The following is a 26009-nucleotide window of genomic DNA, read 5'->3' on the forward strand; positions in this document are numbered from 1 at the left end:
TTAGTGAAGATTGACAATTCTGAAAATCTTTCCAAAAAACCCTCAGGTTTTAAGAGATTGTGTAGAATAATTGCATAGGTTTTAATAGGCGTTTTAATGTCTAAATGGGCTAAGATGCCTGTGTTTCAGACGGGTCCTTCCCACCTGGAGTTTCTCCTGTGCTAGTCTGATCTGTTCCTCTTACCACCTGGTGTTTCTCCTGTGCTAGTCTAATCTGCAGGTTCTTACCACCTGGTGTTTCTCCTGTGCTAGTCTGATCTGCAGGTTCTTACCATCTGGTTTTTCAACTGCGCTAGTCTGATCTGCTCCTGCAGATTGTCTTGATGCGCCTGCAGTGAGCTGAAGCCTGCAGAGGTGGTCTCCCTCAGGACAGCCAGGTCCTGAGCCCAACTGTAAAATAACCCACTCATCCCCTTAATTTCCTCCATCTGAGAAGAGAAGAGACCGGAATAATAAGTTATGTGCACTGGATTTCACAAGTGAACACAACAAAGTTGACTGAGCAAAGTTGAGGCAACTGAATCAAATACTGTTGCTCCTTTTGAAAAGGTGATTTGTAGCCAGCAACTATCAAACAAGTAGCCTTCCACCAAAAATGGTATTGAAGATACGGTCTGTGTCTCTAGTTCAGGGGTTCCCAAACTTTTCAGGCCGGGGCCCAGAAAATAAGGCGTCAGAGAGCCGCGGCCCAATGCACATCGTCTGGCTTTTTTTATTTATTTTTTTTGCCAGGCGACCGATTTTTTAAGCCAAATATCACTTCAATCCTATTAAGTTAGTTCAAGTTAGTTATTCATTTATATGTGCTATTTATGAGAGGGCCAACTTGTTGCAAAATAATAATGATAATAATAATAGCCTCATTAAAATACTATTGTTGCTTCGGTTGTTTTCAGCGTTTTATGTGCATAATCTGTTATTTAGTTTGAAATGTTCGTTGAAATAAGTAGATTTTTTTTTTTTTTATTGCATAACAGAAATTATTAAAAGTCAGTACTCAACACATAATGCATAATGAGACTAACAGTCAAGGTGGTTAAAATTACATGAAAGTACAGAAACAAGACCAAAAAAAAAAGTCTATAATAATATTTTACCGTATACAGTGTATATCCAGCGAAATTAACTTTTTTGTTTATTTATTAAGTTAATATAAAACCATATAGTCACATTTTAGAATACAATAGAATAGAATTTTAGAATACAACTAGAAACACTGTCCTGGCCTGCTTCTAAGTTCAGTGGCCTGAAAAAAAAAAAAATTAAAAAAAAAAATATTTTTTTTTTGTAATCATCTCGCGGCCCACCCGTGGCTGCTCGCGGCCCACCTTTGGGTCGCGACCCCGACTTTGGGAACCACTGCTCTAGTTTGATTGACTGAGGTCTTTATACAATAACTGATATTTCCACTTCAACCAGTGCAAGTCAATAATCAAGTGACGGCCAACTCTACTTCACCTTGTTCGCCAGTGCTTGCGTAGTCTCCACATTGGCCTTCAAAGCGTCATTCAACAGCTCTTTAGCAGAAAACAGACCTGGGAGAACCTGAGCCAACAGAACATCTTCCATAGTTCTGTTGTGCTCCTCCTGCAAAAAGGATACAAAATAAATAAAAATAAAAAGAGTTAAGGAAATTCAAAGCCCATCCATAGAAACATTTAAGTCCCACCTCAAAACCCACCTGTTCAATCTTGCATACCCTCACTCCTGACCCCCCAACCCCTGCATCACTTACATTTTCACATCTGTACACACCTATGTTTTAGTATTATTATTAGTGCCGTCAATCGATTAAAATATTTAATCTGATTAATCGCATGATTGTCCATAGTTAACTCACGATTAATCGCAAATTAATAAATTTTATTTTTTGATCTACCTTAACACATTGGTCGCCAAAATCGCTTTCCAGCGGTATTGGCCGCCATGCGTTGTCTGCCAAGATCGCTGTCCAGCGTTATTGAGACCAATATTTCATTTTTTCGCCATGGCATTCATAATTCATATATACACCAGGGTTTCCGTTAGAAAAAATTGTTGCCGGCCTCAGTGTCCGGTAGATTTCAATCTACCGATCAAATGAGAGAAATTCCGGTCAGAGTTTATTGAGCTTAAAAACAATTGATAGGCAAAAGAATGACAACAAAACAAAAGAATGACATCATCAAGGCATGTAGATTTATAATATTTTTACTTAAAACTAGGCTACTTTTGCGTATAAAGTCATTATATTCCAAATAAAATAAGTCCCGAGACTCGTGCTGCTGCCGACTTTAAATCAAATATGTGTCTGTGGGCAGTCGCCCAACATTAATAAACAACAGTCTGTTAGTCACATTTTTATGAGCTAACGAATTCCGTTATATTGGACATTTGTATTAATTATATCAAGCGAAGAACTGAGAAATTTGACAGAGAGACGGCAACATTATCGTGGGTTTGCGTGACTACTCCCTCTCTCCACCTCCCAATGACTTATTTGCGAGAGTATATCGATGCAGAGCAGCAGATTCAGCTGTTATTGGCTCTTTTCTGGGGACCGCACAGCAGCGCCCCCCACCCAACATTGAATTGAAAATGGCTGAATTGGAGTACTGCTGGATTACTGCATTGTGCTGCTGCTGCTCCGGCTCTGCAGCTTCACAAAAGTTCGCACACCCAGCACTAAGCTCTCGCTGACAACGTCGTTGTCATTATTAGAAGCAACGATGAAACAAATGTAATGATTGTTTCGTTCATCGCATAGGCTATTTAATTTTAGCCTATTTTAATACAATTCAAATAATCTAATTGTGCTTAGACTCAGGGAATTATTTTCACCGGACATTAAGACCGGAGAGATTAAATATGTCGGACTTCAACAGATTTTGCCAGTCAAATACCGGTAATTACCGGCTAACGGAAACGCTGATATACACCTGCGGTGCTGCAGCTGGACCCTATAGGTGACTGCAACGACTGCTCAATACTGCCGCCTGGTGGATGGTCGGGCGAGTTACACTCGCCAACAGGATGTGCCATTCAGTGCATCGATGAAACTCATCCGGCAGTCACATCTCGTTGCGGGACTCCCGACAGACACTATGTACATAATGGATCGCTTTCTAAACGTAATAATCGATATGATTTCGGTGTTTATTGCGACATACAAACCGGAAATGGACCTAGGCGGTCGGCGTCGTGTACTTGGGATCTTTCACCGCCAGTCTCATTGGCGCACGGTAAGAGGAATATAACGTTATTTTCAACCCGATTGTGCGTTTCCTTGTTTGCAAACCATCTGATCAATATATCACCCATACTACATAAAGCATTTACTGATGATCGGGGAATTATAAACGACCCCCCCCCTTTCCTCCGCGCATGATGAGGCATAATGTATACCGATCATATACATGAGTTTTTTGGTGTAGCGTGTATGGGGGGAAAGGGCAATCGATAATCTATATAATGCGTTTGGGCCTATAACTAGCGTTTTTGGAATTACAGCAGAAAAGATTAAAAACACTTATATTCTAGAAGGTATTAACACAACAATGTATGAATGAAAAAGTATAACGTTCCCACATCCTGAACGATAGATAATCGATGTTGAATGGGCCATAGTAATGTCAATATAGCAATACAATTTAAAAAGTTATAGCCCTGCAAAGAAGGTAAACATCTCCATAGACTTACAGCGCTGGCAGAGAGGGTACTTTGATGGGTACAATGGCTGGCACAGAAAGTGTTAATGGCTGGCACAGAAAGTGTTAAAACAGATCTATTTCAAGTTCCAAGTTTTAATACTCTTATCAACATGAGCGTCAACAAATGCTTGCTTTATGCAGCCATTTAACACAAAAGGATGACCCTCATGCATTGCAAATTTGCATCAAATTCAAAACAGAGTGATGCACAAAATAACTTAAGAAAATAATAATTTGAAACAATGAATAAAGTGTGCATGAAATAATAGGGGAAAGAAAACGTTAGGAACTTGTTACATTCACCCACACAAGGGCTGAGTAATCACACCACCCCCCCTCTCTCTCACACACTCTGCCAGCTCTCTCTTGCCCCTTCCTCATCTCTCTCACCCCCCACCCTCTCTCTCTCTATCTCTCACACACACACTTCAGAAACAAATATAGTATCAATGAGAGCATCAATAATACACCCGAGTGAAGTCAACATTTTTATTTTTTTTAAGTAATAATAATAAAAAATATTATTTTTATTTGTATCTACTTTTTCCCCCATCCCAATTTCATATTATCCAATTCTACCCTCCCCTGTCTCGAACGTTGTTAGACCATGCCTCCCACTGGTCGGCTGCAATGTGGACCAAGACTTGCATCACGTGTCCCCTCCGGTACACGAGGAGGCAGCTGTCGCATCTTTTCACCTGCACAGCGCGATCTCTCAGCGGCGAGGAGCTCACGCTGCCCCGTTGCTTCCTGATTCTGCTGTACAGGCGCACCAACCGACCTGTAGGAGTCTCTGTCCACAACGTCCGATCCCCACCCACCGGCTTTCCCACCCCCTAATACTGCCAATTGTATTAGTATGAACGACCAGCCAAGCCGGAAGCAACGCAGAGAGCTGGGCTCGATACCAGCATCTCCTGCGTTAGTGGCGAGCGATTTGCCCACTGCGCCACTTAGCCGCCTCATAAAAAAAAAATCTTAAAAGTTAAGCTTGAGCTAAAAAAATAGTGGCGTTAATAGAATCGGGCGTTAACGCGTTAATACCGCATTAACTTTGACAGCATTAATTATTATTTAAAAATTTTCTCCGTCTCGTCTCTAAGCTGTCTCCCTCTCTCTGTATTATCCCCACCATGTCGTCATTGTGAAAGTCCATGTACCGTGTTTGTCCATGTACGGTGTCTTTCCGTATGCTATAATGCCATGTATGTAAAGCGCTTTGAGATGCCTAATGTAAGGCGCTATATAAAATGTATGTATTATTTATTATTAAGTGTTTGTCCAAGGAAAGCAACAGTTGTGATTAGAGGTTCAAGAAAACGGCGGGATTTGAGATCATCATATTGACTGACAACCGGTTTTACTTCTGCACTATGTAAATGTGTGCGATTCCAATTAGTCGTCTGGTCCTCACCAGTAGCTGCAGCTGGCCGGCCTTGTTGTTGAGGCAGAGCGCCCCCTGCTGCTGGAGCTCCGCCTGGCGCTGAGCCACGCCCTCCACCACCAGCTGTTCGACTCCACTCAGTGACGACTCCACTGTCGTCAGAACCTTGTTCAAGGCCGATCTATTCCCAGCCAGCAAACCATCTACATAGAATAGATAAAGATCAGTCAAGTTTAAGAATATGAAACAGAAAACATGACCGTAGAAGTATAAATGTATACCGCACCAAAATCAAAGAAATATTGCCAAGATTAGCAAAGCAGAAATACACAAGCCCAATACACAAGCCTAAAGTTAATCTATCGAATTGTCTAGATAATTGTGATGAAATAAAATCGTGACCCCAAGAATCAAAATCAAATAGTGAAATAAACAAACATTCCCACCCCGAGAATCCAGCTACACTTTACTTGATAAAACACAGAATGCTATTCCAGAGGATTTGATGACTTCCAAATACACAGGCCTACAGGAGGTGGATACGGATGAATAGAGGATGGAATTTAGGTCCACCTTTTCAAAACTACAATTCACACAACTAGCCTCCTGCTAAGCTACCGATTCTTCTCCCCCATGGCCTGTGAGAAGCTACCGATTCTCCCCATTCTCTTACCCATGGCCTGTGAGAAGCTACAGATTATTCTCCCCCATCCTCTTACCCATGGCCTGTGAGAAGCTGCAGAGCCTGCTGTGGTGCTTGGTGCCTTGCTGCTGTACGCAGCGCTCCATGGCACTGAATTCCGCTTCCATACGCTGGGTTAAGTTAATCTGGGCCTGGCAGTTGTGTTGCTCCACCTAAGATTCAAAATCTGAAGTTTAAATCACTTTCTCATTGTTCTATTCTTACAAGAGTCCATGATCATGGTTTATTATAACGTTCTAAGAGTCGACCATCATACTGAACAAGATTATAATTTTTTTTTTATAAATACAAAACTCAAAGAAAGAAGAAGAAAGAGATGAGTCATCACCTCCGTCTTTCTGTCCAGCTTTGCATGGAGACCAGATACGTCACTGGTGCTGGCGTTGACCGTACTGAGCAACTGGTAAAGGGAAGACAGACCAAAAAATCCAGTTTCAACTTTGTCTCAGAAAACAATTACTATTGCAGTAGACAAGACTAGAAGAGACAAAATACCATTAATACCAGCATTTTCTTTTCAAGACATGTACCATTTTACCAATAATATAATATATATAAAAATGTTTAAAGGATGTGGCGCTATTGTGTTCCCTCTCCACCTTGTCGGCTGTGGTGAGGAGTTTCCCCTGTGTGGTCATCAACTCTGAGCTGATGAACTCCTCCTGGGTGAGCTTCTCCTTCGTCTCCTGGAGATCTTGGTCGGTCTCTTCTAGCCTAAATGAAAGAACAGCCAATTTATTCACCCACTTTAAACGTTGTCTTACAGCCTTAATTGGAAAGTGCATCGTTGTTGGGAATGACTACACACGCAAGCAATAAGCAACAAGAGACCATGGTTTACAGTGATTTTAGAACTAAGGGGCGTTGTTAGGCATGGCCTTATTGCTTTTATAAAACTACTACATAAAATAAACACTGCAACAACAAAAAATGCAACAATGTATTAATAACAAATAATCATTCTTCCACCAAGCAATGCATAGCTACATAAGCTTTTTGTTAAACATACCGTTAGATCATGTTCAGTTTGCAAACCTTATGCAACGCTAGCAACCGTAATGCCTGCTAGCATAACATTAGCATTCAGACACCATGGCAGGATATTGTCAGCGCATTCATTTAGAACAGTGATCAGACAGTTGTCATAGGTGTGTGTGTTTATACAACTGCTTCGAACATGGCTCAGCCAATCACAATCAAGGACCGGGAACTATCAGTTTTATAATTATATATTAACCTCAGTTGCTTCATATCCAAGTTCACAATGCATTCCTCCAGTTTGGCTTTACTGTCTCCAAACAGCTCCATCACCTAGAGGAGAAATACAGTAATAGGAATAGGGAGATGAGGACAAGAGAGACAGACGTGTATAACCATCAGATCTATGAAAAACTGGTCTGGGCCCTGTTCCCCGTACCTGGCTAACTGAGTTAGCCGGATAATGTTCAGCATAGCTTGACTTAAGCCAGACATTTACGTTCCCCGACGTCGGATTTTCTAAGTCACTATGGCAACAGATCGAAAAGTTTGAACCTGCTCCAGAGCAGGTTTAGTTGAGTTAGCTGGATATAAGCTGGACACTCCCTCGGAACAAAATGGCAGCTCCCTTCCTCAGAGATTGATTGATTGATTGGAAACTGTATTAACAGATTGCAGAATGGGGTACAATACAGTATGGCTCAATACACACAATTGTTAAGGGAATGCAGACCAGAGAAATACTTTCGCCTTGTTTACATCAGGGTCCCCCATTTTCAATTCATAATGACATTTATGACATACAGATAATACAGATATATCATGACACAGATATACAGTACTGTTACATTTGTGACATACAAGATATGCAAATATACAGTACTGTTAAACAGAGATCCTAACAGAAAATATATATACGAGGGGGAGGAAACTGTACATTGGGAGGGGGTGGGTGGGAGGGGGTGTTTGGACATTTACGGGGGCCAGTTTCGAATTGCAGCCTCCCGTAGGTGCTATTTGATCCCATTATACCATTCTGAATAATGTTTTCGCGAGATGATTTCCAGAATGTATTGATTTCATAGAATGTGTGAAATAGGCCTATAATTAAAAACAATTAAAATACATTAAACTGGTCAAATAAATGCTGATAAATCATATTCAGCCTATGGATTTCCTACATACTGCATGACACCCGTTTGAGCTGCGGGATGAAGCGCGCTTGTTTCTGATGGAGAATGTGTCCCAGCTCGCTGCCCACCTCCGATGCCGACTAGATATCAATTGAGGGGGAATACGCGGCACAGCTATACCTACCTATTCGAAAAAAACATTATCTGCACTGACTTATATAAAAAATAAGTACAGATCACGTCTGAATGAATGTGGAGGATGATCTCAGACTATGCGCATCCATCTTGTTACAAAGGGTCAGATTAAACCGAATATATATATTTATTACTTGAGATATATTGTATAGTATTTGTATATCGTCTGATATCCCTTGTATATTCTTTGTACATATACACGGAATATCCCTTTACCTAGTACAGGCCAGACCATAATATTCGTTCTCCTATTGGACAGCGATCCACGGCGCCACGGCCATACCCCCAATGTCTAGTTCAAAGTCACCGCTAAGACATGTCTCAACATGCCCAGATTTGCGCAGTAATACGAGACAGAAATAAGGCTGGTTCTACAGTGACCAGCATTACCAACGTTTCATCGTACCGAGCTAGTGTGCTTATCCAGGCTGGGCGGCCTAACCTTGTGCCCTCATCCGAGGAGCCCTAGACGAGAACCGTGTGGATATGTACACTGGATAACCTACACCGGCGACTACAGAGCCCTTTTCGGCTGGATTATATTGCTTTGGTCCTGTGGCTGCTGGAGCAGAGAATCGTCTACCCCCACTACCGTGTGGGATTTACCCTGTGAGGAGCACCGTCGAGCCCGCCTCTAGGACTCTGAGGCTGGCTAGCTTTCATCCATGCGGCAGTGCATACCGGAGAATAGCTGTTGCTTTGTCTACGGATCAAGGGATTATTGCACCGTCTCCTGTACCTGGAGTCTCCTTATTCCTCGTTGATCCAGACTTTTGCTACCGACAAATCCTCTCCCCTGCTGGCTTACAACCGGAGGGAACCCCCCCTAGTATCTCCAGCTGACCTACGAGTGTACCTTATATAATTCTTATGCTACAGGTGGTATTAATTATCCCCTTCGTAATATGCTCATGGACTTACGCTCTTGACCTATTCATGCACATTCTTCGCCTTACAAGCGCAACTCTAATTCTTAATAAATGTAAGATAATCTTGGTGCTCTTCTAATAAATATTACAAACAGTACTTTCCTTGTTAAGCCGTGTTATTGTGTGGGTGTTCATCTCATATACATGTGTACTGTATGGACAGTAGTAATGTACATAACTCAGTAGTGGTTTAATGATACCATACTTATTCAATACAGTCAGGGAATTGTACCCCTCAGTTACACATCTCATTAGGTGAGTTGAACATTATAGCCTTCTAAATGAAACACGCTATATGTATTCATTTTATGGTTGTTTGATTATTGTGTTCTTTTGTGTAGTTATTGTGCATGTTAAAAGCCTCCAATGCATATGTGTGCGTGTGAACGTTTGCATGTTTCAACCACCTCTATATAATAGTGGGGGTCGCGGCTCTCTGACACCGTTATTTAGGGGGTCGCGGCCTGAAAACTTTAGGAACGATGTATTTATTATATTACATGATACCTAAGCGCATACAGTAGAGATATCCTCATAAGTATCTATTCATTCGTATCAATTAGATACTCTTTATCTTTGGGCTTGTTTTTGTATACTTACTCTGAAAGAGTTGAAATAATTATTTTCGCTAGCAAGATCTCATTTGATTATTCATTCCATTAAGCCTATTGCCAGCAGTTACATTTAAATAAATATAATCTGATTGATTGATTGGGGGTAATAAGGGACTTAAAAATTTGCCTATAGATTATGCATTTAACTTGTCGGCGAGGCTATTGAGCCGTACTGTATTGTACCCATTCTGCAATCTTGTTAATAAAGTTTTAAATCAATCAATCAATCAATCAATCAATGCCGTTAGAAAATCAGGATTTCTGCGATCGACACCTGCTGTCTTTTCAACTGAAGCGGCCGCGCGCACTGATCCTGAGTATCAAGTCTGGTTCGAATGAACGAGACTGAATCCACCTTCGAGGAACAGGGAAAGCCCGGATTCAAACATCTGGTTAATTGAATCTGGATAATGGGACTTGATCGACTTAGTTGAACCAGGTACGGGGAATAGGGCCCTGGTTTAATGTTACTGTCCACAAACAGTTCTGTCACATAGTGAGAAAGAGACTGAAAAAGAGGCAGGTCATCAGTGGGCCTGCATTGACCACATTCACAAGGGTTTGGGTTCAGGTGGGAACAGGGAGGAAAGGAACCCAACCTGACAAAACGGCTGCAGTGTGAATATGGTCAAAATCTGCAGTTTTGGATATAATTCTAAAACGACAAATAACCGGTGAGTAGAATTAGCTATTAGTAGTATTTCTAAACATTTCTCAAAGTGCCTCGTTTTGGTGATTACTTTTGGGCTTAGTCATCTTCTTTTATAAACCATTCAAATAGTAGTGTTTGATGAGGGAAGTAAGACAGTGCGATAGTGTTTCAAACTTTCAAATCTGCTGAGGCTACAACACTGTTAACATACCGTCTTGAGTTCCTCTTCCAGGAGAGCGAGTCTCTCTGTGTACTCCTCTATCTGCTCCTCCTGAGAGGTGATCTGACCACTCATATTACTACAGGGAGACATGGAAAAACAGGCAGTGGAGATCTGTTATCCTGGAGTACCATTCAGAACAGAAAAATAATAAATAAATACTAAGTATACAGACCTAATTCAGATTCCTTTATCGTCGTGTCATTCAGTACCTTACAGCAAAAAGTGAAATTCACTTTGTTGTGGTTTCTAATAAACTAAAATCAAGATAGCATAGAATAAAATAACAGCAAGATGACTATATACAGTTCTAAAAAAGTGTGCAGTGCAGATACCAGGATGTGGATATTATACCATATAAAATATAAATAACAAAATGGCTATGTACAATTCCAACAAGAAAAATGTATGTTATGCGATGCGGATGCGCAATAATTAGCAGTGGATAAAGATGCAATGTGCAATATAGTTTCTCAGCAGCAACAGTGTTGCTGGGGGGGGGGGGGGGGGGCAGAGAATGGGGGAGGGGCAGAGAATGGGGGAGGGGCAGAGAAGAGGAGGGGGGGCTGTCAATGGGCTCTGTTGATGAGTCTGATGGCTTGAGGGGGAAAAACTGTTCTTCAGCCGGGTGGCTCTGGCTGTGTGACTGCGGTAGCGCTTTCCAGACGGCATCAGCTGAAACAGTCAATGGTTTGGGTGATTAAAGTCCTTGATAATTTTCCGGGCTTTTCTTAATGCACCGGTTCTCATAAATATCCTGGATGGAGGGAAGCTCACATCCACAGATATTTTGGGCTGTCCTCACAACTCTGCTCAGCACTCTGAGGTTGAGGTCGGTGCAGCTCCCCCTCGAGGCGGTGCAGCACCCAGTCAGGACGTGCTTCTCAAAGCATTTGCTCAGTATGGGGGTGAGAGAAACTGGGCGCCAGTCATTGAGGCTTGTTACCTTGCTCTTTGGTACTGGCACAATGTGGGCTCATTTGAAGCAGGAGGGGACTACACGCAAGGAGAGGGACAGGTTGAATATGTCCATGAACAACCCAGCCAGCTCCGCCGCACATGCTCTGATCACCCGGCCTGGGATGTGATCTGGCCCGGCTGCTTTCCTGATGTTGATGCACTTAAACTCTGCATGCATGTCAGCCTCAGCGATGACCAGGGCACTGCTCATTTCGGCAGGGGGTGGGGGCTCTTATCGGGAGATTAGTGTCGTTTTTAACCTCAAAACTGGCGTAAAAGCTGTTCAGCCCATCCGGTAGAGGCAGCGATGTTAGCCATGCTGCTGGGTCTCCCTTTCAGGCCCGTTATTGTGTGTAGTCCCTTCCATACACTTTGAGTCATTGCTGCTCAATTGTTCTTCAATCTTGACTCTGTATTCCTTTTTAGCTGCTGTGATCACACTGCATAGGTTGTACCTCGTTCTCTTCTTCCATACGTTGTATTCATTCTAAACAGCTAACAAATTACTTTCTTCTCTTCACTTTGCCATCTTAATACAATTATTATGCACTTAAGAACCATATAACTATTTTTTTAAATTCTTGTACAGCACATTTGTGTGCAGTTGTAAAGATCAATCCAAATCACTTGTGTGAATACGGTTTATAACAAGATAGTACTCAACCTCTCCAGTCTTCAACAATGAACGAACACAACACTCGTGCTCTTAACAAATAAATGTTTGAAAAGATTGTTCCTCTGAAAACCCAAAAAGGGAATATGGTTCTTCATCTGCGGTAATCCATTAGTAGCGATGAGCGATTCAGGTGACCTACTCGTAGTTCTCGAGGGACAGGAAAACTCCGTTCTTTTCCCGAGTGGCAGCCAGGTCCCTCTTCAGACGCTCAATCTCCTCTGTGTATTCCTAGGGACCAAAGTTCAACATGTAACAGAAGCAGGGGACCAGTTGGCTTGTGGGGAGAAGTTACCACTCTTACAGACTGTACAGAGCAGTACACCATCTCACTGATATTCTAAAAAGGAAGATTAGAACTGATAACATCTGAACAATGGGATGAAAAAAACCCAAATAATTTACACAGGAATTTCAACATTTCCACCATAATTAAAAAGGTATCCAATAGTTTGACGTCCAATTGGCGCTATAGCGCATACTAGAAAGATGTCCTCCTAGAAGATCATGCTCTTCCATCACACACACAAAGACGCACACGCCACAAGCACAGGGGTGATGTAGAAAACAAAAAGCGTGCAGTAGGTGTGTAAAACAAACAACCTTCCCGTCAACCAATCAAAAAAGAGGCGAGACTCTTTACAACTTTGCCGAAAGTGAAACTAACACAGATGTGATATAGTGTTCGCTTGGCTCCATCGTTATGTCAGTCATTGTTTTGGAAGCGAGAGAATCATCTTCCCAATCTCCTGTCTCTACCTCTTCACACTACTATGCAACCACGGGTTTTGAAGATTGGGTCTGTACTGTACTGTGGACATGAGTTTCAGCCAAGTGTTGCCACTAATGATGCTACTAGTGTTGCTACTAACATTATGCATATAGATTTGTATTGTCGTGTTGAGAGATAATTAGAATGTGAAATGGGCAGATTGGCAGAACACTTTAACCCTTTCACTACCAAATGGATAAACCTTTCACTGCGACAATACAGACGGTTAACCCTTTCACTGCCACACGACAAATGGTTAACCCTTTCACTGCCACACAACAAAGAGTTATCACTATCACACTACAGAAGGTTAACCAAGTCAAGTAAAAGCTATGCAATTAACCGTTATGCCTATCCCTGTTTCAGTGTGTGGCATCAGAACCATGTGGGAAAAAAAACACTATGCGTTGTTGTACGCACCTTGATGAGGGTTCTCTTGGTGAGTTTCTGGTTGACCTCTGGCTTGTTCATGATGTTCTTGGCTCTGCATGCATATTCCAACGTGCTCAGAGTTTCCTGCAGATGGACAGAAGAGACAACTTTTCCCACCATTTTCTTCTTAATTTTTTTTTATATACTATATAAAAAAATAATTGCGCAAGGCAGTTTTTTGAATAGCAGACACTTAGAATGTTTATGTCAAGATGAAACCTGTACAGCCTGAGAACAGACACACCTACTGTACAGCCTGAGCAGACACCTACTGTACAGCCTGAGCAGACACACCTACTGTACAGCCTGAGCACAGACACACCTACTGTACAGCCTGAGCACAGACACACCTACTGTACAGCCTGAGCACAGACACACTTACTGTACAGCCTGAGCACAGACACACCTACTGTACAGCCTGAGCACAGACACACCTACTGTACAGCCTGAGCACAGACACACTTACTGTACAGCCTGAGCACAGCACAGACACACCTACTGTACAGCCTGAGCACAGACACACCTACTGTACAGCCTGAGCACAGACACACCTACTGTACAGCCTGAGCACAGACAAACCACAAAGACAACATTTACTTTAAACCATTTCCACCACATGTCCAAATGTGAAAATGAACAAAAAGAATGAAACACGCACCTCCAGGTTGGCTGAAGAAGGGGACACTGTGGCAATGATGGAGGTCTTGGTTCGCCCTCCAAGCGAGTCCTGCAGGATGCGAGTGAGTTTGGACTCCCTGCAAATATAGAGTCGGTGTTTTATCAAGTCCTCCTGCTATTCTCATTTCAGAAAGCAAAGTAATTTAATTTGGCCATCGCCAATATATTGGAGGCCCAATATATTCACCAGTAAGTAGGGCTGCACGATTTTGGGAAATAATCGAATTGCGATTTTCAGACAGATATTGCGATTGCAATTATAATATATATATTTTTTTAACAGCCCCACAGAGGTTTCTTGTAAAATGCGGCTTGCATCTGACCTACGCCGCTACGCGTGGGTCTTTTCAGGACACCGAGCCTGAAAATCTGGGAATCGATACCGGTACCGAACGGTACCTTTTTTTCTGTACTTTACTCTCCCTCTCTGAAGTCTGAACTTCACAACACACAAATCTAAAATCGATTAATCGTGCAGCCCTACCAGTAAGTCACCCAATGGAAGATGGGGGTACAGCACATGCTCAGACTGCTCTGGTGGAGTGTTGGGACCAAATCAATGGAAATGCACACATTTAAACGGTGCTGTGCTTTCCATTTACCCTCCATATTGTCCGCACCAGTCTTAATTGCATGTGCATTTCAGTTTGTGGGGTAGCTCTATGGAATGGACTACAAGTGGACACGAAACAGAGCAATAACATTGGACAGTTCAAAAATAGATACAAATAAACACTGATGTGACAACCTGTTGTGTCACAACAACCTGTTGTGACATGGTTATGATGTTTATTCTTGAAGACGTTTGAAAAAGAAATATGATAATTATGTCAGACAGTCTGGAGAGCTTGATTTATGATGCGATGTCATTTGCGGTCCGGCACCAGACCGCACAGGCGGAAGAGGTTAAACCTCATTTATTATAATTTTTTCTTTAAATGTTATGACATTGTAAGAAAGGGGCAGGCCTAGATAAGCTGTGTGTCCTTCTGCCCCTTCTCAAACTCATCCTAGTTTGTTTTTCTATGGATGAAGACAAATTAATTAGTTTATGTCTACATTGTGTCTTTACTGTGATTTGTTGTGTTCCAGATAAATAAAGACCAATCAATAAAAAAAAATAAAACTCCTTGGAGACTAACTTCCTTTCATGTAGAGCCGGGCCTAATGTACCTGTAGGGGACATGGCGTCTCTTCTCCACTAGGGCAGTGATCACTCTGCCCAATGTCAGCAGAGACTGGTTGATGTTCCCGGCCTCACGAGCTCGCTTATCTACAGCACCCGAGCGACCGATGTTCTCACTGCCTGCAAGATCCACCTAGAGAGAGAGAGGACGATGAGGCAGGGTTATAGTCCCATAGAGCAATACATGAACAACACCATCTAGGCTAGTTCCCTCTCCACCGTAACTATGGGTAGAACATGGGGATGGGTACCGAATTCTGTACTTTTAAGGGTACCTACCGAAACACGATGACATCACATTTTGTTTACCGCAAAACAAAACCGCACGTTAACATCAACGACACGTGCACAATACATGTTTTCAAACTATTTGGGTGTTTGCAATTCATGGAGAGTATATGTCTCCGATATCTTGGTACAGTGGGCAGGTTGTTAGAAAGTGTAGCTCAGTTTCCACCTTTGCTCTGACATGACTGTTAGCCTAGCCAAAGAGTCTTTAGAGGAGAGGCTCCTATTGAATCCGGGACACAGACATGCAGCCAATGGGACACTGGCTCTGTTCATGGTCACGAATGGATTCCAGCTTAATTTATTTACTACAGATGACAAATGTGTTGTTTCGGTTTTTCTTTTTGACATACGGAACAACTCATCACTACAGCCCAGCATCATATTACTGTAGCCAGTCTCTTGAAACACCACCATCTCCAAACTTCCACTCCTCTCGAAACTTTCTTTTGTTATGTGCTCTCGCTGCCGCGGTGGGTTTTATTTTTAGCAGTCGGCTTACTCCTTCCATAGTTCCACATATTTGTAGGGGTGTAACGGTACACAAAAACGACGGTACGGTACGTACCTCGGTTTTGAAGTCACGGTTCGGTACGGGTTTTCGGTACAGTGGGGGAAAGTTTGGCTTTCCATGTTCCACTCAGAGGTGATGTAGTGTGCAGTAACTAATTGTACTTGTAGGGATGTCAACGAATATTCTATATTGAAATTAATAATCTACTTTTTTAAATTATAATAATTATATTAGATTGTGAAAAAAACAGCCCCCGGTGGGCGGTTGTTAGGGGTTAACATACCGTTGTATTTGTTCGGTACGGTACAGTACACACTGAAACGGTTCGGTACAGATACGTGTACCTTTACACCCCTACATATTTGTAACACATTTAACGTTATTAAGCTAACGTTAGCTAATCGTCTGACATAACGTTAGCTCCCTAGGCTACAGTGCAAGCTCGCGCCACGGGCAGCCAGTCAGGACAGAAGAGTAGCGGATGTGACGTCGGTAAACAAGCCACAAATTAGGCCTGTCGTAAGACCAAAACACACCACAGAGCGGGTCTTCTCGAAAGTGGGGGACACTGAGTGTGGAGCGGGCTCGGCTCTTACCAGAGTGTGAACATGTTAATCTTTATGAAAAAGAACAGCTAGAATACTCAATCTAGTTCATTGTTGCTAGATTGTTTGTTTAATCAGTTGTAAAATATATAGGTGTATTTTTTTAATCAGCAGAATAGTTAAATGCTGCTAGAGTAGTTTGTTTACCCTTGTTTTATACTTGTTATTTTGTAAAATACAATACCTTTATTTATTTTGTATTTAAATATATAGATGTGTACCTTTTTAGTTAATTTGTAAAACATATTTTTTAAATAAACAACATTTATTTAAAGATATGTGTGACTGTGTATATATATATATATGTTGTTCTAAATAAATAATAACTGTATTTGTATAGCACCTTTCATACAGGGGATTGCAGTTCAAAGTGCTTTACATCAGTAAGATGTAAATAATGAAGTAATAATAAATAATAATACATTATTTATTTATTATATTAAGTTTAGATATATATATATATATATATATATATTTTTTTTTACAACCGAGGTAGGTAGATTACATTTTTAGAGACTAAAGTACCGAAAAAAGGTACCGTTGGGTACCGGTATTGATTCACAGGTACCGGTTCAAATGTGAAAGGTACCCATCCAAGTCAGTCAGAAGATCCTTAAGAACTTCTACTCATGCACAATAGAGAGCATCCTGACTGGCAATATCACCTCCTGGTTTGGGAATAGCACCGCACAAGACCGTAGCAGACTACAGAGAGTGGCCCGTTCAGCCGAACGCACAATTGGAGGGGGGCTTCCCACTCTCCAGAACATTTACAACACGCGGTGCACGGGTAAGGCTAAGAGAATTATCAAAGACTCCAGCCACCCAAACAACTGCCTCTTTGAACTGCTGCGGTCAGGCAAGCGATACCGGAGTCTCATGGCAAGCACAGAAAGACTCATAAGAAGCTTCTATCCGCAGGCCATCAGGATGCTCAACGAACAATAACACTATGTAACAACCATCAAATGCACTCACAGCACACACATCCACACGCACACACTCACTTTAAACGAACAACTCACTTCAGCACCCACTTTAGAACACCTAAACACACTTTATATTTATTGGGAAAGAATTTGCACAACCCATACCTCATTACGCCTTACTGTAAATTGTACCTAAATTGTACCTCACCCCATTTCTGCTTTGCACTATATAGTATATTGTATGGTAACTCAGTTACTTCTACTCTGCATTGAACATTGTACATATGTACATACTGAACACTTGTGTCTACGTACGTGACTTCTATTTTTTACTTGCTATACTTCTTTTATTTTATACTTATCTATTTTTGTCTAACACAGTCTCTGGAGCGTAACAGAAAGAAGCATTTTGTATAAAAGTATTCTGTACTTCTGTATGACAACTAATAAAGAAACTTGAACTTGAACTATCCCTAGTAGAACATGGCATTATTGGCTGGGGGTAGGATTCCTATTGGGTGCCCCACATAAGAAATCTACTGATGCACTTACAGCACTGAAAGGGTCAAAGAAACTGCCTTTAAATTACAAACAAATTACCTTCTGAACAGTTGAGCTAAGACAGGCGGATGGAATAAACTAAAGGTTGTGTTTGGTAGTCAAGGTCTGTTGCACTTACAATGTCTTTGTCTTTAGTATAATTTTTCACTATACCAGCTTGATGACGAGACAAATTTCATGAAAGGACCTATTCATTATTCATTCAACATATGAATTGGTATAATACCAAGTTGAGTTTGCCAATCTTCACAAGCTCCTCTCCTTCCAGGGTGATCTCCTTCATGTGAATGGTCACTGAGAACACGGAGTGGGAACGACTAGGGAAAGAAAGAAAAGGACAAGAAAAGGTGAGAAGAATATAATAAGACTAAAGCTTCACATCAAAAAGGTTTTTATATTAATACATCCATCATACAAACTATTTTAACTTTCCAAGAGACTGCAGTCAGATATAAAGCTAAAGTGAAGATATTAGTATCATATAGAACTAGACCTAAGGACTTGTCGGGATTCGGGAAGGGGGGTTAAGTTATGCCCAAAATCAACGGCCACCGATTTCTCCTTTAACCCTTTGTTGCCAAGCAATAACTAAAATGCTGTTTACTGTGGAATTGTATGCAACATTTTATTTAGATACATTGGAAAATACTGGGGCTTTGTGTATTACATTTCCAATAAAATTAGGCCAAAGTACCTGGAGTAGGCATTCATCAGCGTGGAGGCAGTCTTCCTCTTGGCGGTGCCTCTCTCCAGGATCTGATACACCTCGTCCTTGTTGTGGACTGTGAATTCCTCCAGACCCTTTATCACCACACCCTTCTGATAAGAACAGACAGCCATTAGGTTGCTATGGATACCATGATATCGCCACACCCTTCCTGACAGGAACAAGCAGTCATTAGTTTGAAGTGGATAACATCAACATGACATTCTGAATTTTAGTTGGTCATTTTATTTCAGACATTTATCTCTGCAAATATCTACTGCCCTTGCAAATACTACCTATGGAAATATTTGGATAACATGGACTCTCATTTATTACACAATACGACATAGTATCAAGTTTATACAAGTAGTATTTGTTAAATACTTTTATAAGTGATGTTTGATTTATCACAAAAGTCATAATTTCAACACCCAAGGAAAAAATAAAGCCCAATGTCTCCACTTCAATTGTTCAGCAGATTAATACAGTATCTTGTCCGACATCTACCTTGTCATCAAAGAGCTGCAATCTCGCCATCTCCGAGCCGGGTTTGAGCAGATCAAACAGCTCCTCATTATAGATCTCGAGCAGAGACACTTTAATAGAGAACTCTGTTCCGTTGGACGTCAGCTTCTCAAAGATCTGGTGTAGTGTCCTGGGGATGACGCCGGCGAGCGGGTCCTGGGGAACGAGCAACAAATATCAGAGCCAGTGTGACCAGGACAATGCACAAAGCCAGCGTTGCCGATGGTGAAAAGGCAAGAAAATGTGTCTAATAGAAATGAAAGGCAGATGGTGCCCATCCTTTCAGGAGTGTGTCAAAACAAACATACCTCATCCCATGTGAATTCCCCATCTGGAGATCTTTCTCCTTCCATGGTAAAGGTCTTCCCGGTTCCAGTCTGCCCATACCTAAATAATACAGAACATGAATTAGGATTATATATATATATATATATATATATATATATATATATATATATATATATGACACTAGGGGTGTAACGATGCAACCTCACAACGATTCGATTACACAGGCAACGATTCAATGCTCACCCCCATCAACAACGATTTGATTACACAGGCAACGATTCAATGCTCAACCCCATCGTCGCAAAATGCTTTGAGAGACTGGTCATGAAACACATAAAAGCCTCCTTACCGCCATCATTAGACCACAACCAGTTTGCCTACAGAAAGAACAGGTCAACAGAGGATGCTATTGCCATTGTGTTGCACACTCTGCTGGAACATCTAGAGCACAGGCACACATATGGTAGACTCCTTTTTGTTGACTTCAGTTCAGCTTTCAACACTATTCTACCCAACAAGCTTCACAGTAAACTGCACAAACTCGGACTGAACACCACACTATGCAACTGGATCTTGGACTCTCACAAATCGCACACAACATGTCAGGATTGGCAAGCACACATCCCCCACCCTGGCCATTAGCACCGGGGCCCCTCAGGGGTGTGTACTCAGCCCACTTCTCTACACACACGACTGTTGTTCCTCCTCTCCATCTAACCTCATAGTAAAATTTGCAGACAACACAACAGTGCTTGGCCTCATCAGAGGGAATGATGAGACCTCATACAGGAGGGAGGTTGAGCAACTAGTGGAGTGGTGCGATGGTCATAATAACTTTGCTCTCAACCCCACGAAGACCAAGGAGATGATCATCGATTTCCGCAGGACTGGTGACCTCAGCCACTCTCCACTCCTCATTGGGAATGAGGAGGTGGAGAGTGTTTCAAAATTTAAGTTTCTGGGCGTGACAATGTCTGATGACCTGTCCTGGGGGGTCAGCATTGCCTCTGCTGTGGGCAAAGCACAGCAGCGCCTTTTCTATCTCAGGAAGCTTAAATGGGCTAAACTCCCACAGGGACTGATGGCCAACTTCTACCACTGCGCAGTAGAGAGTGTACTCACGTACGGACTACTGGTGTGGTTTTCTAGCTGCACCAGGGCAGAGAAGGAGGCCCTCCACAGAGTGGTCAAGGCTGCGAGGAGGATTACTGGAGCTAGCCTCCCAGATATCTCCACAGTCTTTACCTCCCGCTGCCTACGGCGTATAAATAACATCTTACAAGACCAGTACCACCCAGCACACCATCTCTTTCAACTGCTGCCCTCTGGTCGAAGGTATAGATCCATTCAGTCCGGAACCAGCAAAATGACCAACATTGATTGTCTGGTAATCAGAAGGTTCACGGTTTGTTCCCGGCTTCTCCCTGCAGCGTGTCGAAGTGTCCTTGAGCAAGACACTTGAGCAGGTTGGCATCTTACATGGTTGGCCCCGCCATCGGTGGGTGAATGTGAAGCATAAATTGTAAAGCACTTTGGATAAAAGCGCTATAAAAATGCAGTCAGTTTACAATTAACAAAGACTTTGATTTGCAGATGGCCAGAACATCAGAATATATGTGTTTTTGGTCCAATGTTTACAAACAACAACAAACTGTTTACAGCCCCAAACCATAACAAATACAATTAAAAACTTTGCATTGAAAGCTCAAACAACTAGACAATTTAAATGTTGTCCTCATTCCAATTATTCGTTTTTTGGTGGTGGGGCTAGTCATTTGTTGTATGTATATATATATATTAACACTTTAATCGCCATGGGTTAAATTCATAATTTACCATCCCTCGCCAGCTCTATTTGTCTATGGAGAAGTTCCCCTTCTTTGCAGGGCTATAACGTTTTAAATTCTATTGCTAAATTGCCATTATTATGGCCCATTCAATGTCCTATATGTATTGTTCAGGGTGTAGCAACGTTAAACTTTTTCATTCACATATTCATACTAAAATATGGTCTACTCTAAAGTATAAGTATGTTTTTATCGTTTTCTGCAGCTTTCTTCAGAACGTGATTTATAGCCCTAAATGCATTATATTGATGATCAAATAGTTTGGTAGGAATCTGTGCGAGATAAAAAATGTCAACTGGATGTGCTTCTAGAAGTTTCTACGCATCATCTGATGATGACCGGATGGGCGGGGGATCGTTTATAATTCCGTGGGCAGCGTTAGATGATTCATCCAGAGTGGGTCATATGTTCATCATAGCAGTTTATATCGAACACGTTAGAATATAACGCTGAATCTTACCGTGGCTTCCTCGTGCCGCTGGCAGATGAGCGTGGAACAGAATTTTTTCTATTATGGGATGTAGAAATGCCTGATCCATTTCCAGGTTGTATAATAGTATATACGTCCAAATCATGTTGTTTTTTCGAGTTATTTGCGCCGATCGATGTTCACTGTGTCAATACGGAGTCTCTCTAACGATAGCGAGTGCCCGGACCACATATGGATGAGCACTACCGGTTCAAAGGTTAATTTCCGGTTGGCGATCTGCCACCAGATGGCGCTCTTGAACCGCTAAAGAGTTCAGTGGAGCTTTGCAGTGTGTCTCAGGGCTCCGGAAAGGAAATATGATTTCGATGACAGATTTTTGAAATATTGACATCAAAGACGAGTTACGGCGTCTTCGGCAGAATGAGCATGGCTAGGAATGACGTGTAAACTCGTTCACGGCGATCATAGTGTTAAGGCTGGCAATATTTATAAAAATACATTTAAAAAAAAAAAGAGATCAGAGAGACCTCAGCCCTTGTGTGAGTGAATGTAACAAGTTCCTAACATTTTCTTTCCCCTATTATTTCATGCACACTTTATTCATTGTTTTAAATGATTGTTTATAAATTATTTTGTGTATCAATCCGTTTTGAATTTGATGCAAGCATTTCTCATGTTGATAAAGAGTATTAAAACTAGAAAAAGATCCATTTAAGGTAGATTTAGAACAGATAAATAATATGCGATTAATCATGATTAACTATGGACAATAATGAGATTAATCAGATTAAATATTTTAATAGATTGACAGCCTTAATATATATATATGGATTATGGATTGGGCCTTTAAGGTTAAGTAAATAAAATATCACATAAGGAATTTAGAAATGTAGCAGGTAAGAGCCTCAACTTGTTATGGCCAATGATCCTCATGCTGAACGTGCAACATCACCACCAGTTGACCATCTCAAACCTTGCACCCTTTTCTTGATCCTCCATAGAACCCAAACAAGGTTTGCCAGAGGTAAAACAGTTGAGATTGGAGGATCGAGAAAAGATTGTGGGGTTTGAGATGGGTCAATTTCACAAGCAACTACTTACGCAAACACAGTACAGTTGTATCCCATGATGACTTCATCCAGAATAGGGCAGACTACACTCCTGTAGACGTCAATCTGTTTGGCGTTCGGGCCAAACACCTGAACAGGCAGAACAACAGGAAACGTTATGACGCAAAGGAAGGATGCAATGGTTTGCACGTGAAAATGTCCGCTCAGTGTTCTAATGATCTCGACAGTGGCCTTAACATTTTATTTGATGGGAATGTGTTCCTCTGACAAGACCAAATACAAACCTGGGTTTCACCAGTGACCAGGAGACACTATCATCATCTTAATTTTACGTGCCTATTATCCCACTACACTAGTACTCCCAGGCACCCACGATGTTTCAATGAATCAACGCTTTTGTACTTCTATGGCCACTTACCATGTCAAATGTGTAAGTCTTTCGTGCAGCTTTGTCGTTCATCCCTCCGGTTTTCACAACCACCTCCTTTCGGTTCGGATCACAGTCTAAGACCCCATAGGAGTTTGCCTTGCGTTCTTGTGCATCAAAGGGTCTGGAGAAACAGTCCGGGAGAATGAAGTGCAGAAAACCGTTAACTTGTGAAGTGATGTAGTGGTGAAATTATGGTGGGTAAACAATGACATCCTCTTGGCGATCAAAGATTTAAAAAATATTTTTCTGAATAGTAGCCCATTAGTTTATCGATTCTTCTTTTGCATAGACTTAGCCCCTAATCGAGACAACTGTGCTACTATTGACAATTTGGATGGACCCTCACACATCTCTATATGCAGCTATCTTTTGTCTTGTGGAGCACATCCTAAACGGAGCCAGAAGAGGCCCCAACTCCCATCACTATCCGAGGGGAGGAGGCAGAGGACACTGACAAGTTCCTGGGAGACACTTGACTTGATAAGAGTATACAGTACACACATCAGCTGTCATGTAGAAATCTTGTTTTTATTTCATACGAGTGAATACACCATCCCTTATCCCCAATTCTACAATTACGTCTGCCTCGCTTTTCTCTATCAAAACGCTAGTCGTACATACAGGTGTTGCAAAGAAATTTCAACAGTACTTTGTGGCCTATACTCTAGGCTCTGTTGCCCATACTGTATACGTTGTTAAGTATTCAATACTTATATACTGCCGTACACTGTACTCAAACCTCCTATAGTCTATCCATATAACACTATGATAGCTATGTACAATAACACTGTATATATAGTACACATGCATCTATATCTGTATGAATAATATATACTGTACATGGATGAAAATACATACACTGTATATACTTTTATATCTATATGTATCCAATACGTAGTTTATACCACTGGCTAGTATAATTTATATGAGTGTATTTATACTTGTATCACTGTACACACATGATTAGCACATTTACTCAGTAGCTCGTTATATTCCATATAATAACGTCTTACATTGTATATTGACTTGTGCACTTTACTGTTACCTTTCAATCTGGTTGATCTGCTGTACGATCAATTTGAATCGAATCTGATTAACGATACGTCTCGATTAGGGGCTAACATATCACCATGGCATTATGCAGAGATGAAACAGCAGTGTTGTGTTTCTCCAAGTGGATCACTGTGACCGCTGAGATGTAGGCCTGTTGTTCTCCTTACCTGCACCTAACGACCACTTGGATGTTCTTCCCCTTCTCCTCTCGTTTCATGCTGGTGTTGGAAGCCATGTTTGCAGAACACTAGCCAACACACTGCAGACGCCCACTGTTAACACCGAATACACGTTATATTAGCGTCAGCAAGTCTGTAGACACAACGTTCGTTTAGTTGCCGTTAGCAAGCAAGAGTCCAGTCTTCAGAATCACCTACTGTAACGTTAACGTGACGGGCGAAATGCGGAACCACCATGATAGATACATTAACGTTAAATAGCAATACAAACAATTACTGCTGATTAAATATAGCAACAGTGAGACTTTACCGGATGACGAAATCTCCTCTCGTTGATATATTTCGACGAATATCTTGCTTCTTAGCTGTGTGTGCCAATTGTCATTTGTCAACGCGTCGCTAATGTCCCCCTCGTTCAATAATCCAGATTTTTTTAAAACGGTCTGGCTCGCGCTCTAACCGTACCGTCTACCGTGCGCGTATGATGATCGAGTTTCAAAACCCCGCTTTTAAAAGTTGTGTCCAATGGAAACAGAGGAGCGTCATCATAACGTACAACGTCACTGTGAATGAGGCATCACGGGAGATATTATTATATAGTTTTAAAATGTTACATAATCTATCCACTAGGTGGTGATATTACTGCAACCCAAACCTATTTTTTCTCTTTTTTTGTTTAACTGAATGAATGCAAACTTTATTTAACAGATTGCAGAATGGGTCCAATACAGTACGGCTCAATACGGATACATGCAGACCAGAGAAGGACGTTTGTCTTGTTTACATCAGGGTCCCCCATTTTCAATTCATAATGACTACATAACTACAGTTAGATATGGGATATCCAATGGGTTTTATTTGGAAGGTAACTATTCAGACTTGTCCATAGATAGGCTACTGTATGTAGCACCAGATAGATCTCCTAGATCTATCTGCAGCTTTCGACACAGTCAACCATCAGATCCTCCTCGCGGCCCTCGCAGGAATGGGAGTGGCTGGCTCTGCGCTGACATGGCTGACATCATACCTCAATGACCGCTCTTACCAAGTCTCATGGAGAGGGACCCTGTCGGCCACCCGCCCCCTGCGGACGGGTGTCCCCCAGGGCTCGGTCCTAGGACCCCATCTCTTCTCCCTCTACACTAAATCACTGGGTAACATTATCACGTCTCATGCCTTCTCGTATCATTGTTATGCCGATGATACTCAACTCTTCCTCTCCTTCCCTCCCTCAGATATCCACGTCTCTGAGCGGATCTTGGCCTGTCTGTCCGACATCTCCGGCTGGATGACGGCGAACCACCTCAAACTGAACCTAGGCAAAACAGAATTGCTCCACCTGCCGGCCAAATCCTCCCCCCTGACCGACCTTTCCATCACAGTCGA

At 41.8% G+C, this 26009-nt stretch overlaps 1 protein-coding gene across 1 annotated transcript in view; it reads right to left on the reverse strand.

Annotated features, from left to right (window-relative positions):
• Nucleotides 1-25090, reverse strand: part of kif11 (kinesin family member 11) — a 68285-nt gene extending 43195 nt beyond the window's left edge. The window contains exons 1-20 of the mRNA XM_084321491.1: nt 24934-25090; nt 24612-24716; nt 23380-23512; nt 22993-23090; nt 19635-19713; nt 19309-19482; nt 18790-18914; nt 18322-18412; nt 15186-15331; nt 13993-14089; nt 13323-13418; nt 12273-12361; nt 10489-10576; nt 7014-7087; nt 6376-6490; nt 6105-6176; nt 5793-5928; nt 5104-5276; nt 1459-1587; nt 273-428 (exon numbers count right to left, since the gene is read on the reverse strand). Of these exons, the coding sequence (XP_084177617.1) occupies nt 273-428; nt 1459-1587; nt 5104-5276; nt 5793-5928; nt 6105-6176; nt 6376-6490; nt 7014-7087; nt 10489-10576; nt 12273-12361; nt 13323-13418; nt 13993-14089; nt 15186-15331; nt 18322-18412; nt 18790-18914; nt 19309-19482; nt 19635-19713; nt 22993-23090; nt 23380-23512; nt 24612-24679 (2139 nt within the window). The 5' untranslated portion in view covers nt 24680-24716; nt 24934-25090. The remainder of the gene's footprint in view (nt 1-272; nt 429-1458; nt 1588-5103; nt 5277-5792; nt 5929-6104; nt 6177-6375; nt 6491-7013; nt 7088-10488; nt 10577-12272; nt 12362-13322; nt 13419-13992; nt 14090-15185; nt 15332-18321; nt 18413-18789; nt 18915-19308; nt 19483-19634; nt 19714-22992; nt 23091-23379; nt 23513-24611; nt 24717-24933) is intronic.
• Nucleotides 25091-26009: the final 919 nt, after the last annotated feature.

This window comes from Notolepis coatsorum (genome assembly GCF_963971535.1).
Source record: "Notolepis coatsorum genome assembly, chromosome: 9".
NCBI classification, from domain to species: domain Eukaryota; kingdom Metazoa; phylum Chordata; class Actinopteri; order Aulopiformes; family Paralepididae; genus Notolepis; species Notolepis coatsorum.